This window comes from Panthera uncia, chromosome B1, assembly GCF_023721935.1.
Source record: "Panthera uncia isolate 11264 chromosome B1, Puncia_PCG_1.0, whole genome shotgun sequence".
NCBI lineage: Eukaryota > Metazoa > Chordata > Mammalia > Carnivora > Felidae > Panthera > Panthera uncia.
Window position 1 is genome coordinate 158,344,644 of NC_064811.1, and position 16,368 is coordinate 158,361,011.

General features: G+C 34.6%; 1 protein-coding gene across 8 annotated transcripts in view; it reads left to right on the forward strand.

The window, feature by feature from the left end:
• LOC125923825 (disintegrin and metalloproteinase domain-containing protein 5-like) overlaps positions 1-16,368 on the forward strand; it is a 131,505-nt gene that overhangs the window by 64,251 nt on the left and 50,886 nt on the right. For all 8 annotated transcript variants that reach the window (XM_049632427.1, XM_049632430.1, XM_049632429.1 and 5 more), the window contains 3 exons: positions 2,627-2,763; positions 5,504-5,693; positions 7,677-7,772. In XM_049632427.1, the coding sequence (XP_049488384.1) occupies positions 2,627-2,763; positions 5,504-5,693; positions 7,677-7,772 (423 nt within the window). The remainder of the gene's footprint in view (positions 1-2,626; positions 2,764-5,503; positions 5,694-7,676; positions 7,773-16,368) is intronic.

Consider the following 16,368-nt stretch of genomic DNA (forward strand, 5'->3'; position numbering starts at 1 on the left):
TTAGCCCATTAATACAGTTTGATACATTACCAAATTTAAGGGGTAATAAAAGAGAAGACTTTTATATAGTAGGGCATAAGTTGTGTGAAACAGCACAGAAAACATTTTATTATGAGTAAAAGGGAGAAACACAGGTAGAAGTATAAGAAGCCTTGTAGGCCTTCCCATAACTAAATTAAAACACCTCATATATAATGAGTCTTTCTATATATGAAGGCAAGACATATCCCCTTCAAAGGTAGGAAAGGGTAATGGGAAAGTTTTTAATGTTGATGTGAGGTGTAAGTTAACTAAGCATCCTTGAATTAAGAGAGATTAAAGTCTTGGGCAGTAGAGAAACTCATTTAGGGATCCATTTGCTGGACTACAATTTGAAAAGGAATTGTTTGAGGAGACCATTATCCTCTTAGTTGAACCTGCTATCTGGGACCTATCAGGAACATTGAAAGTTATACTGAATGCTTCTTTAAAGAGACCAGCATTTTGTCTTCTAAGAAGTGAAATGTGTTTCTTAGTTAATATTAATGATCTCTATAACTCTGGAGGGGATGAGGAATGTCCTGGCAAGTCATTGTATATTGTCCTAAGAGCTGCTCCTGATGAAAAGCTTGGATGGAGGAAGAAGGTGGTGCTTGAGTTCAAGCAGTTTTCAACTAAATGAAATTGCTTTTCTCTGAAGGTGGACTGAAATGTCTGATGCACCAGTTGATTGCTTTAGTGTCTGTAGTTGAAATATTAAGCAGCCAGCACAATATTGTGGGATGGAAAATTTAGAAACGTCTTCATGGATCATGGATGCCTTCTCTGAACTCTTCTTTATTTGCCATCTGTTCATAGTGCTTTAGCCTGGGTCATCAGGAACCCATCACTTTTTTTTTTTAATTTTTTTTAACGTTTATTTATTTTTGAGACAGAGAGAGACAGAGCATGAACAGGGGAGGGGCAGAGAGAGAGGGAGACACAGAATCTGAAACAGGCTCCAGGCTCTGAGCTGTCAGCACAGAGCCCGACGTGGGGCTCGAACTCACAGACTGTGAGATCGTGACCTGAGCCGAAGTCGGACGCTTAACCGACCGAGCCACCCAGGCGCCCCCATCACTTTTTTTTAAGACTATTTTTTTTTAGAACAGTTTTAGGTTTACCACAAAACTGAGGGTGAAGGTACAGATTACCCATATACCTCCTGTCCCTAACATGCACAGCCTTCTGTATTATCCACATCCTCACCAGAATGGGATATTTTTGTACTAAGGATGAACCTACATTGACCCATCAAAATCACCCAAAGTCCATAGTTTACCTTAGGGTTCAGTCTTGGTGTTGTACATAAGTTAGGGCAAAAGATGATAGATATCTATCATTTATGGTATTATAACAAGTGTTTTCACTCCCCTAAAAATCCTCTGTGTTCTGCCTATTAATTTCTCCCCTCCCTGTCTGCAACCACAGAGCTTTTTATTGTCTCCACAATTCTGTTTTTTTCTGGAAGTCATACAGTTGGATTCTACAATATGTAGCCTTTTCAGATTGGCCTTTTTTCACTTAATAATATGCACTCAAGCTTCCTCCATTTCTTTTCATGACTTGATAGCTCATTTGTTTTTAGTGCTTAATAACATTCTGTTGTCTAAAATGTGCCACAGTTTATCTGTTCACGTACTGAAGGTCATTGTGGTTGCTTGCAAGTTTTGGGAATTATGAATGAAGCTTCTGGAAACATCTTTGTGTAGAAATTCGAAACTATCCAGAGATGAACAATATACCTATTGAGGGTGTTTTGGTTTTCTATTGCTATGTAACCAATTATGCCAAAACTTAAAGAGATAAAAACAAGAGAGTTCTGTGGGTCAACAATCAAGGAGCAGCTGAGAGGGTTATCTCACAGTTCAGCATGGGCAGGATTTTCTTCCAAACGTAGTCATTTGGCTGTGGTAGACCTCAGAAAATCTGTTTCCAAACTCATTCTTGTGGGCCTCTCTACAGGACTACTTCATGACATAGTAGCTGGCTTCCCACAGAAAGACTGAGACCTAGAATCCAAAAAGTCAGTCTTTTTATAATCTGTCTTGGAAATGGTGAACCATCTGTTCCTCTACATTTAGTTAATTAGAGGCAAGTCAAAAAGTCCAGTTTACACACAATGGAATGGAAATACTCAAAGACATGAATACCAGGAGGTAGATATCTTTGGGACTCATTTTAGAGTCTGCCTACTGCAGAGAGAATGTAAAATTGATTATTAAAATAAAAGATTAAAATCATTTTCTTTAAAATAACTCAAAGAGGCAACATTATATGGTGTTTGAGACTCAGTTGGATTAGCTAAGATAGCTGATATTGTCATGAATAGTATTTTGAAATTAAACTACTGTGTTTACTTATCTATGTTTAATAAATCTATTATCCAAATGCTTATATAACTCTACTACAATTGCATTTACATAGGCATCTTGGATGCATTGATTTAAAAAATGAGTTTTATGTACTAATTTTTTACTATAATTGTATTTAGAATAGTATATATATAACATACACTAATTTTTTATAGTATAGTAATTTTAATTTTGTTATAGTATAGTATACTATAGTATTCTTAGCTAACTCTTTTCTTTTTCCTTGTCTTTAGTATCCAGAGGATTTATCCCTGGAGTCATATACTATCAGTATTGTGCAGTTGCTTGGCTTTAATCTGGGATTGAGTTATGACAATCCTGACACTTGTTATTGTTCAGAAGATGTTTGCACAATGTCACCTAAAGCAGTGTAAGATAATTTTCTTTATTACACATATTCCTTTATTTATTTATTTTTGTTTGGTTAGGACCTTTTACACTTCTATTAACCAAACTGAAGTAATTGACAGTTATAGAACACTATACCTAACAACCACAGAATACACATTTTTCAAGTACAACAGAACACAAACCAAAATAGGCCCACCACCTCCCCCATGTGTCTCCATGCCTGGAGAAACTCTCTTCCTCCTTCCTGCATTCTGGAGTCTGACTTGTATTTTTCTCCCCTGGCCAGATTGAAAGCACCCTCTAAGGAAAAGCCATATGAATTGTGTAATTTCAGTGATTGTGCATAAAGCTAAATTAAATGCTTTGATATTTGCATTTAAAACTGGCATTGTACGGTATAGGGATGAGTGGTACAATTCATGTTAGTAGTTTCAATTAAGAATTTTTTTTTATTTAGAAAGACATTAAATTGTAAATAAATAATAACACCATGACCCATTGAAAGACTGCTGAAGAAAGGAAAAAAACCTTTATTTTAGAACCATTAATAATACATATTCCCTGCTCTATTTCTTAAATATATTTTTAAAGTTTATTTATTTTGACAGAAAGAGAGAGAGAGAGAATGCACAAGTGGGGGAGGGACAGACAGAGAGGGAGAGAGAGAATCCCAAGCAGGCTCTGTGCTGTCAGTGCAGAATCCAGCGTGGAACTCAATCCCATGAATCATGAAGTCATGACCTGAGCCAAAATCAAGAATCAGATGCTCCACTGACTGAGCCACCCAGGCACCCCTTCTGTTGGTTTTTTAATCATTTCAACATTCTATTTGTTTCATATATTTTTCTCCTGATGTTCATGCTTTTTGTCCCTAAGAAGTACTTGGTCTACTCTTTACTACACACCTATTGCCCAGGAGAGTGCTCAGTAAATATGTTGCAAACAGTGACTAAATCAGCTCAGTAGATTTTCTCATTATTTCATTTTATCCTTTGATTACTGAATCCATGATACCCCAAAGTTTTGTAAAGGCACAAAGTAGATAATAACTAAATTTATTTCTTCTTCCTCGGATAAGTGGTTACTCAGAAGAATATTCATTCTTTCACCATCTTCTTGAGCATTTTATTTATAAACTTTATAATAATTCAACTTTGTCAAGGTATGATTCTTGCTGCAATAAAATTTGTGCACTGTAAGTGTACAAGTTTATGACTTTTGACAAATACATAAATATCTTTGAACCACAGTATCAGTGAGATTATGCAACAGTTTCATTTCCCCAAAAGTTCCTTTGTGACCCTTATTGTCCTTCTACCTTTTATCCTTGCCCCAGGCAACAACTGATCTGATTTATTGTTACAATTAGTTTTCCTTGCTTCAGAACTTTATGTAAATTGAATTATTTGTGCTCTATTTTGAGTATTGAATCTATGACTCTGAATTATGTAAACACTTTTTTTAATTATTTGAATATTTATAGTGCTTTAATTTAGGTATTTGTATGCCAAATCGTAACATCTGAACCATCTCAGTTTTGATTTCTTTTGACTGCTTTTTTTTTTTACATTGACTATGGATCACATTTTTTATTTCTTTGTGTTTCTGTTGTTGTTATTATTATTATTAGCATATTAGATATTTTTGATAATACAATAGAAAGCTTGGATGCCCCTACCTTCCTCTGAAAAGCATTGATTCTTGGAAATTCAATTATTGGCTAATTATATTGAATTTTATATGCTTGGTTTTACACTTTGTTAATATGGATCTATAGAAAGCTCAGGGTATTTTGAAACCCCTATAACTTGGCCGGATTGAACTTCCAAATTCACTCTCTTCTGGGGATCTTGTCAGGGCTTGAATTTAGGCTCTATTGGAATTGAGATAGAGTAGATTCTAGTTAGGGCAGAGGTCAGCAAACAACAATCCCCAAGCTAATTTCGGTGGTAGCCTGTTTTGTAAATAAAATTCCATTGAAATACAGCTAGGCTTATTGTTTCACTTATTGTTTATGGTTGCTCTTGTACTCCAGTGGCAGAGTTGAGTAGTTGTACCACAGTCTATGGCATATTAGTCTATAATATTTATTGCCTGGCCCTTTACAGAAAAAGCTTGTCACCCCCTGGTCTAGGACATAATCTTTACTCTTAAGTCAGATTCTTTATAGTGTTTTAGTTGGATGCTGAGCTATTACTAGAGTGCTAACAGCTCTCTCACTGTCAAGACAGGTACTTATGGTGCCCCTCCCATTGTGTAGCTCAAACCACAGGTTTTTATTTGAAAAATGTTTAATTATGTTGAACAAAAGCCCTAATATGTACTTAAGTTAATGCAAACATCTTTATATTGGCATTACAAGAAAAATCCAAGACATATTTAAAAAAATAAAAAATGTGTTAAATACTGAGGCTAAACATTTAAAATTCAATTGTTTGGCATTGGCAAAGAAAATAAAGTGAACACAGTTCTTATGTTTAAAGGTTTAATAAATGTCATAAGACAGGTAAATAATACATCTTGTTTAAAACAGGATGAATGGCAATGAAAAGATTTTGGATTTTTTTTTCATTCCAAGAATTTTCATGGTGAAATTTTAAAAATATGGTAAAACATGTTATCAACGCAATGAATAGCTTTCAAAATGTGCTTTTTTCCCATAATGCTTTTTAAATATCTTTCTAAAACATCATACATTAGTGGAAATGCAGAGATATACAGCAATAATTTTTGTCATACCCATTTTTAAAATATTTTAGGCAGTCTCGGGGTGTAAAGGATTTTAGCACCTGTACGTTGGATGACTTTAAATACTTGGCCTCACATTCCGGCCTTGGATGTCTTCAGAGAATCCTTCCTGAAATGCCAGTTTATAAACAACAAAAGAAAAGGACATGTGGCAATGGACAATTGGAACAGGGTGAACAGTGTGATTGTGGAACTGTAAAGGTTAGTAGAAATTTTTTCAATTTTTAAAATTTCCTGTATTTGTGTGTAATAGAAAAGAAGAAGATGAAGACCTTGTCTTTTAGAAAAATAAATTTAAAAAGACCTTCTTTGGGGAAGATGGAAGCTTTTAAGTTTCCTTATTTTGCTATTTTTTGAAGTGGACAGCAAAAGCCTTTTAGATAATATTTACCTTCTGACATTCTTTAGTGTATGCATCAACTCCAAACAAAATAATTAGTTACCACAAAGAGTGTCTAAAGAGTTGAAGAAATGTACTTTTAACATCAAGCAGTAACAAAAACAGGAATATCTAAAGACCATAGACTATTACCAATGGAATAGCAAAATGCATTGTTTGATAATATAGAGTGAAAAGTGTGCTATTGGCAGGTGATGTCAATTAAAAGTATTTTTTAAAAAATCTATCACCTGTAGAAAATATATAAATATAGAACCAAACCCAAAGAAAGATGAAAGATGATAGAGGAAGCATTGACAATAAAGTGAAGTAGTCATAGGATAATAAAATGAAACAGCAATTGTAATATATGGAACATATTATTAACTATATATTAATATGTTATTAAATATACAATATGTAAAAATATGTAATACATTATATATAGGCATATTTATATTTACTATATATGTGTGTGTGTGTGTGTGTGTGTGTGTGTGTATTTAATGGCACTGGAACACATTTAAAAGAAAGAAGCCAGAGGAGAGTTTACTCTTGAAAAATTGCAGCTGGAACAGATAAGAATTTTGAGTTTATATTTTCCTAGTCTTGGGTGCTCCTCTACTTCCACAGTTGTGGCAGAATGAAATAGCTGTGAAAAATTGCAGCTTTACTGACTCGGTGTGACAGAGAACAGATTTCAGGGATGAGAATCACTGGAAATTTAAGGGGAAAACCCTGAAAGTAAGACAACTGTGAAAGTGCTAAAACCTAAAATCTGATGACTAATTTTACACATATTTGGCTGACTGCTAAAATATGCATAGTCCAGAAATACCCCACGGAGGAAAAAAGTAGGGTGAGACCATTGAAAGACACCGGTGCACCAGGCGAACCCTGTGAGTTCGATGATTTTTTTTTAAGAGAATATTTTCTAACCATGTGCAATTCAGGCAGCAGAAATCCAAAGCCCTACTGGTTTCATTTATCAGAATGTAGAGCCTGAGACTGGCTACAACTGGAAATTAAAGAGGAATCTTCAGAAACAAGGCAATTACAGGTAGATTATACCCTGAAATCTAAGTACTGTCTCGATTAAGAATGCTACTTCGGGTAACTAAAATATTAGTCCAATTAAATCCATGATAAGTAGAAGGAAATAATGATAAAGGTAAAAGTAGAAATCAATGAGATAGAAATCAGAAGATGAATATCAATGAAAATAAAAGCCAGTGCTTTGAAAATAATCAATATATTTGATAAATCTGCTGTTCTGATGAAAGAGAAATGAGGAAAAGAAAGGAATTCCCAGTATCAGTAATGAAAGAGGGTACATAAGGAATATTAAAAACTACTTTATGTAAATAAATTTGACAATTTAGGTGAAATTGGCAAGTTTTTTTTTTTTTTTTGCTTTTTAAAAATTTTATTTATTTATTTATTTATTTATTTATTTATTTATTTATAATATGAAATTTATTGTCAAATTGGTTTCCATACAACACCCAGTGCTCATCCCAACAGGTGCCCTCCTCAATGCCCATCACCCACTTTCCCCTCCCTCCTACCCCCCATCAACCCTCAGTTTATTCTCAGTTTTTAAGAGTCTCTTATGGTTTGGCTCCCTCCCTCTCTAACCCTTATTTTTTTTTTCCTTCCCCTCCCCCATGGTCTTCTGTTAAGTTTCTCAGGATCCACATAAGAGTAAAAACATATGGTATCTCTCTTTCTCTGTATGATTTAAAAGACAAATTATCATAACTGATGTCAGAAGAGACAGTTTGAATTTGTCTATTTGTTTACAGAATTGTACACATAAAGACTGCTGTGATCCTAAAACATGTTCAATGAAAGCAAATAAACAGTGTGGCTCTGGGGAATGTTGCACACAAGATTGCAAGGTAAGAGGCAATCTATTTTAGAGTAGCTCAGCATTAAATTTCTTTTCTTTTTTTTTTTTTTTTAATGTTTATTTATTTTTGAGACAGAGAGAGACAGAGCATGAATGGGGGAGGGTCAGAGAGAGAGGGAGACACAGAATCTGAAACAGGCTCCAGGCTCTGAGCCGTCAGCACAGAGCCCGACGCAGGGCTCGAACCCATGGACCATGAGATCATGACCTGAGCCGAAGTCGGCCGCTTAACCGACTGAGCCACCCAGGCGCCCCTAAATTTCTTGAAATACTGTTTCAAAGAGCTGGGAAGTATGTCAATATCCTATCTGCCTTTCCCATTGTATTATATCCAAGTACATTGGACCCTTCTTACACTTCAGTCCATTTGGTAATCTGTCATTTCCAGAAGTCTCATGTACATATGCCTGATGATTCTTCTTTCCCAACAGTTACAAATCTTTCTTGTACCTGTTGAGACATTCCTATGATCAACATACACCTGAAGCAACCCTCTTTAGTAAGGTCTTATTTTTTAACACCCTACCTTACATGGGGTCAAGAAGTTAGATTAGATTTTTTTGTTATTGTTGTTAGGTAAATTCTCTTTACCATCTTCTGGTAAAGTCTTCTGTTCCTTTGCAGTTCAGTTATTGTTACAATCAATTAAGTGCTCTTTATTTAAAGCATTTAAAGAATTCCTGAATAATTGCCCCACACCCAGAAAAATTAACTGGAAATCTAAAGAAAAAAGAAGCAAACTATGAAAAAAGTAAATGGCAGATGTTCAGATAGGATTGGAGTAAGAATATGCTTTTATCTTTAAAATTTTGTTCCTGGGGTGCCTGGGTGGCTCCGTTGGTTAAATGTCTGACTTTAGCTCAGGTCATGATCGCACGGTTCCTAAGTTCAAGCCCCACATCGGGCTCTGTGCTGACAGTTTGGAGCCTCGAGCCTGCTTCAGATTCTGTGTCTTCCTCTTTCTCTGCCCCTCGCCCACTCATGCTCTGTCTCTGTCTCTGTCTCTCTTAAAAATAAACATTAAAAAAATTTTTTTTTAATTTTGTTCCCAAACTTTATTGGGATATAATTGGCATATAACATTGTGTAAGTTTAAGGTGCACAATGTAATGACTTCATACGAGCATATATTGTGAAATGATTACAATAAGGTTAACACATCTACAACTTTACATAGCAAAAATATTTAACATTTACAAAGAAAATTTCAAATATACAATACATTATTAACTATAGTTACCATGCTGTACATTAGATCCCCATAGTGATTCATTTTATGGCTGAAAATGTGTACCCTTGACCAACATCTTTCCATTTTTCCCCACAGTTTTACTTCTTCCTTTCTTTAAAAACAATTTTTTTAATGTTTGTTTATTTTTGAGAGGGGGGGGCATGGAGGGGCAGAGAGTGAGGGAGACAAAGAGTCTGAAGCAGGCTCCAGGCTCTGAGCTGTCAGCACAGAGCCTGATGTGGGGCTTGAACCCACAGACCATGAGATCATGACCTGAACCGAAGTCGGATGCTTAACCGACTGAGCCACCCAGGTGCCCCTATTTCTTCCTTTCTGACTTGAATATCTTTTATTTCTTTTCTCTTGCCTAATTCCTCTGGCTAGGACTCCTAGTACTATGTTAAAAAGAAGTAGTTGGAATGAAAAACTTTGTCTTGTTCCTGATCTTACAGTAAAAGATTTCAACTTTTCACAATTGAAAATTATGTTAGCTACGGCTTGTCATATATGGCCTTTATTATATTGATACATTTGCTCTATACCAAACTGTTGAGAACTTTGGTCATGAACGTGTGTTGAATTTTGTCAGATATTTTTTCTTCATTTCTTTGGAGGATTACATGAATTTTACCCTTATTTATATTAATGGGGGTGTATTATGTTTATTGCTTTCTGTGTCATCCTTACATCCCAGGGATAAACCTCACTTGATCATGATATATGAACCTTTTAACATGCTGTTGAATTTGGTGTGCTGATATTTTGTTGAGAATGTTCGCATCTATGTTCATTAGGGATATCAGCCTGTAATTTTCTTTCTTTCTCTTTTTCTTTCTTTCTTTCTTTCTTTCTTTCTTTCTTTTTCTTCTTCTTCTTCTTCTTCTTCTTCTTCTTCTTCTTCTTCTTTTAGTGTCTTTGTCTGTCTTTGTATCAGGGTAAAGCTGGCCTTGTAAAATGAGTTTGGGAGAGTTCTTTCCTTTTTAATTTTTGGGGGAGTTGAGAGAAATTAGCATTAATTCTTTAAATATTTCATAGAATTCACCTGTGAAACCATCTAGTCCTGTTCTTTTATTTGTTAGGAAGTTTGATAACAGATTGAATATCTTTAGTTGTGATTACTTAGTTCAAGTTTTCCATTTCTTCTTGATTCAGTTTTGATAGATTACCTGTTTCTAGGAATTTATCCATTTCTTGTAGTGTTACGCAATTTGTTGGTGGATAATTGTTATGGAAGTCTCTAATGATACTTTGTATTTCTATGGTATCAATTTCAGTGTCTTTTCTTTTCTTTCATAATTTTATTTTATTGAGTAGTCTAGCTAAAGTTTTGCCATTTTGTTTATCTTTTCAAAATCCATCTCTTGGTTTAATTTATTATTTTCCTATTGTCTCTCTGGTCTCTATTTCATTTATTTCTGCTCTGATCTTTCTTATTTCCTTTCTTCTACTAACTTGGGTCTTAGATTGTTTTCCTTTTTTAATTCCTTTAGGGGTAAAGTTAGGTTATTTGAGATTTTTTTTAACATAGGCATTTATTGCTGTAAACTTACCTCTTAGAACTGCTTTTGCTATATCGCATATGTTTTGGTATGTTGTTTTTTGTATTTGTTTTTGTTGATTTTAAGATACTTTTTATGATTTCCTTTTTTCCTACTTCTGTGGGCCATTAGTTCAGGTATGATGTTAAATTGTACATTTTGTGGATTTTTCAGTTTTTTTCTCTGAAGTTTCATAACATTGTGCTTGGAAAAGATATTAGATATTATTTCAGTTTCCTTAAATTTCATAAAACTTGCTTTGTGGACCAACATATGTTTTGTCCTGGAGAATGTTTCACATGTGCTTGAGAATATTTTGTTCTTATTGGACATAATGTTCTATATATGTCCTTAAGGTCCATTTGGTTTATAGTTTTATTCAGGCCTGCTATTTTCTTACTAACTTTCCTTCTGATTGCTCTGTCCAATGTCAATAGTAGGGTATTGAAGTCCTCTACTATTATTGAATTGCTGTCTGTTTATCCCTTTGGTCTGTCAATATTTACTTAAGTTTTTAGGCATTCCAATATTTTGAGCATGTGTAGTTACAAGTGTTATATTTTCTTGACCTTTTTTTTTGTGATTGTTTTAATTGAAAGTCTGTTTTATATTACGTAAGTATAGCATACCCTGCTCTCTTTCGGTTACCATTTGCATAGAATAGTTTTTTCTTCCCTATACTTTCAGCCCTTGCATGTCCATAAAGGTAATTTGAGTTTCCTACAGCCAGCTTATTGTTGGGTTCTACAATAGTAATTTGATTGGAAAAAATCCGTTTACATTTAAAGTAATTATTGATAGTTAAAAGGACTTTCTACTGCCATTTTGTTAATCATTTTCTGGTTTGTTTGTTTTAGTTCTTTTTTTCCTTTATTCCTTTCTTACTCTCTTCTTTTGTGATTTATTTTTTGTAGTGCCATTCTTTAATTCGTTTCTCTTTATATTTTGTGTATCCACTGTAGGTTTCTTCTTTGTGATTGTTATAAGGCTTACATAAAAATTTTTATAGATACAATAGATATAATAGTCTATTTTTTAAGTTTTTATTTTAATTCCAGTTAGTTAACATACAGTGTGTGATAATAGTTTTAGGTATACAATGTAGTAATTCAACAGTTCCATACATCACCCTGGGCTCATCACAAAAAGGGCACTTCTTCATTTTCATCACCTATTTAACCCATACCCCCACCTACCTCCTCTCTGATAACCATCAGTATGTTTTCTATAATTAAAAGACTGTTTCTTGCTTTGACTATCTCTCATTTTTTCTCCTTTCCTTGTTTGTTTTGTTTCTTAAATTCTACATATGAATGAAAACATATGGTATTTGTCTTTCTCTGTCTAACTTATTTTGCTGAGCTTGTTGTTGCAAATGGCAAGATTTCATTCTTTTTTATGGCTGAATAATATTCTGTTGTATATATGTATATATACCACTTCTTTATTCATTCATCACTTGATGGACACTTAGGCTGATTCCATATCTTGGCTATCGTAAATAATGCTTCAATAAACATCAGGGTGCATGTATCCCTTTAAACTAGTGTTTTTGTATTCTTTGGGTAAATACCCAGTCATGCGATTATTGGATTGTAAGGTAGTTTTATTTTTATTTTTTTAACTTTTTGTTTACACTTCTAGTAGTTAACATACAGTGTAATGTTAGCTTCAAGTGTACAATACAGTGATTCGACACTTCCATACAACACCTGGTATTAATACTCATCACCTGTAATAATCTATTTTAAGCTGATAATAACCTACCTTCAATCATATACTAAAGCTCTACATTTTAAATTCTCGTTTAATTCCCCCACATTTTGTGCTATTAATGTTACAATTTGCATCTTTTTATATTGTGCATCCTTTAACAAATTATGTAATAATATTTACTTTATAATACTATTGTCTTTTAACTTTTTACTGGAGATAAAAGTATTTTGCCACCATTACAGTATTAGGGAATTATGAATTTGATTATATATTTACACTTACCGGTGCGTTTTATACTTTTATGTTTTCTTGAGTTATTGTCCTTTCATTTCAATTTGATGAACTCCTTATAGGATTTCTTATAAGACAGGTCTAGAGGTGATGCACTCACTTAGCTTTTATTTATCTCGGAATGTCTTTAACCCTCCTTAATTTCTGAAGGAAATTTCTTGCCTTGTATAGTTTTCTTATCCAGCAGTTTTTTTTTTTTCTGCTGCTTCATTTTTGGTGTATAGAAATGCAAAAGATTTCTGCAAGTTGATTTTATATCCTGTGACTTTGCTGACAGTTTGAGAAGAATAGATGGCTTGTGAAGTCATCAGGCCCAGGATTCTTGTTTGTTGGGAGATTTTTGATAGATGATTCAATTTATTTGCTGGTTATGGGTCTTTTCAAGTTTCCTATTTCTTTCTGTTGCAGTTTTCGTAGTTTGTATGTTTCCAGGAATTTATCCATTTCTTCCAGATTGCCTAGTTTGTTGGCATATAATTTTTCATAGTATTCTCTTGTGGTGTTGGTCCCTTCTATTTCTGTAGTGTTGGTCCCTTCTTTCATTAGTGATTTTTATCTATTTGGGCCCTTTCGCCTTTCTTTTTTTTTTTTTTTTCAACGTTTTTTTTTTTTTTTTTTTTTTTATTTATTTTTGGGACAGAGAGAGACAGAGCATGAACGGGGGAGGGTCAGAGAGAGAGGGAGACACAGAATCGGAAACAGGCTCCAGGCTCTGAGCCATCAGCCCAGAGCCTGACGCGGGGCTCGAACTCACGGACCGCGAGATCGTGACCTGGCTGAAGTCGGACGCTTAACCGACTGCGCCACCCAGGCGCCCCTCGCCTTTCTTTTTGATAAGTGTAGCTAGGGGTTTACCAATTTTGTTAATTCTTGCAAAAAACCAGCTTTTAGTTTTGTTGATCTGTTCTACTGGTTTCTTATGTTTATTTCTATATTATTTATTTCTCTAATCTTTATTATTTCTCTTCTATTGGCTTTAGGCTTTATTTGCTGTTCCTTTCCTAGCTCCTTTAGGTGTAAGTTTAGATTGTATATTTAGATTGTATATTTCTTGCTTCTTGAGATAGGCTTGAATTGCAATTTACTTTCCTATTAGGACTACTTTTGCTGCATCCCAAACTGTTGTGTTTTCATTTGTATTTGCTTCCATGTATTTTTAATTTCTTCTTTAATTTCCTGGTTAACCCATTCATACTTCAGTAGGATGTTTTTTAACTTCCATGTTTGAGGGCTTTTTTTTTCCCTTGTGGTTGACTTCAAGTTTCATAGCTTTATGGTCTGAAAATATGCATGGTATGATCTCGATCTTTTTGTACTTATTGAGAGCTGATTTGTGATCCAGTATGTGATCCCTTCTGGTGAATGTCCCATGTACATTTGAAAAGAACGCTTATTCTACTCTTTAGGATGAAATATTCTGAATGCATCTGTTAAGTTCATCTGGTCCACTGTGTTATTCAAAGCCATTGTTTCCTTGTTGATTTTCTGCTTAGGTGATCTGTCCATTGCTGTAAGTGGGGTGTGAAAATCCCTTAATATTATTGTATTATTATCAATGAGTTTCTTTGTGTTTTTTATTAATTTTTTTCTATATTTGGGTGCTCCAAATTAGAGACATAAACTTTTTTTTGTTAGAAAACCATGTTTATTAACATAATCATGAAGCTTTTACATTTATTTATTTTATTTATTTATTATTTATTAAATGTTTATTTTGAGAGAGAGAGAGAGAATGCATGCACGCAAGTGGGGGAGGAGCAGAGATAAAGGGAGAGTGAGAATTCCAAGCAGGCTCCACATTGTCAGCCCAGAGCCCAACTCGGGACTTGATCTCATGAACTGTGAGATCATGACCTGAGCTGAAATCAAGAGTCAGTCATTGAAGTGACTGAGCTACTCAGGCATCTCAGAAGTTTTTAATCTTAGTCAAAGAAAGTTGAAGTCAAGACAGATATAATATAACTGCTATAACTCTTCTTATACACAGAGAATAATGACAGTCATAAAACCCAAAATAATATGAGACCACAGAGATTCACTGAGGCTATGTTTCTATTTCTGAAAGTGACAAATTCCATTGTTTTATATAATGGCTATGGTAAGCTTTTAAATGAAAGCCCCCACTCCCCATCACTTCCTTAACCTCTCCTTCCATATACAGATTTGGATAAGTGTAAATGGGATACTTTGCCTTATCCGGAAAACTTGTTCTGGAAGAAAGTAGAAGGAAGTTGAAATTTAATAAGGCTTGTGGGATTTTCCAAAGTTCAAAATATTATTGTGACTACTTGTGTGGTTCCCTGCCCCCAAATATATGCCCTACCAGATACTAGAGTGCTTAAAATTTCACAATGGATTTATTACTTTGGGTTTTAAGATGACTTTGGGGCATTGAGAATCTCTCTGGGAGTGATAACACCCAGTATGACACATAGTGAATGTCCAATAGATGTTTGTTTGTTTGTTTTTTATTTTTAATCATTTTATTTATTTTTTAAATTTACATCCAAGTTAGTTAGCATATAGTGCAACAATGAATTCAGGAGTAAATTCCTTAATGCTCCTTTCCCATTTAGCCCACCCCCCCCCCACAACCCCTTGAGTAACCCTCTGTTTGTTCTCCATTTTTAAGAGTCTCTTATGTTTTGTCCCCCTCCTTGTTTTTATATTATTTTTGCTTCGCTTCCCTTATGTTCATCTGTTTTGTCTGTTACAGTCCTCATATGAGTGAAGTCATATGATATTTGTCTTTCTCTGACTGACTAATTTTGTTTAGCATAATACCCTCTAGTTTCATCCACATAGTTGCAACTGGCAAGATTTCATTCTTTTTGATTACTAATACTCCATTGTATATATATACCACATCTTCTTTATCCATTCATCCACCAATGGACATTTGGGCTCTTTCCATACTTTGGCTATTATCAGTAGTGCTGCTATAAACATTGAGGTGCATGTGCCATTTGGAAACATCATACCTGTATCCCTTGGATAAATACCTAGTAGTGCAATTGCTGGGTCGTAGGGTAGTTTTATTTTTAATTTTTTGAGGAACCTCCATACTGTTTTCCAGAGTGGCTGCACCAGTTTGCATCAGTGCAAAAGATCTTTCTCCGCATCCTCGCCAACATCTGTTGTATCCTGAGTTGTTCATTTTAGCCATTCTGACAGGTGTGAGGTGGTATCTCATTGTAGTTTTGATCTGTATTTCGCTGATGATGAGTGATGTTGAGCATTTTTTTCATGTGTCGGTTTGGCCATATGGATGTCTTTTTTTGAGAAGTGTCTATACCCATGTCTTTTGCCCATTTCTTCACTGGATTATTTGTTTTTTCGGTGTTGAGTTGGATAAGTTCTTTATACATTTTGGATACTAACCCTGTATCTGATATGTCATTTGCAAATATCTTCTTCCATTCTGTTGGTTGCCTTTTAGTTTTGCTGATTGTTTCCTTTGCTGTGCAGAAGCTTTTTATTTTGATGAGGTCCCAATAGTTCATTTTTGCTTTTGTTTCCTTTGCTTCCAGAGATGTGTTGAGTAAGAAGTTGCTGCGGCTGAGGTCAAAGAGGTTTTTGCCTGCTTTCTCCTCGAGGATTTTGATGGCTTCCTGTCTTGCATTGAGGTCTTTCATCCATTTTGAGTTTATTTTTGTGTATGGTGTAAGAAAGTGGTCCAGGTTCATTCATCTGCATGTCGCTGTCCAGTTTTCCCAGCACCACTTGCTGAAGAGACTGTCTTTATGCCATTGGATATTCTTTCCTGCCCTGTCAAAGATTTGTTGGCCATACGTATGTGAGTCCATTTC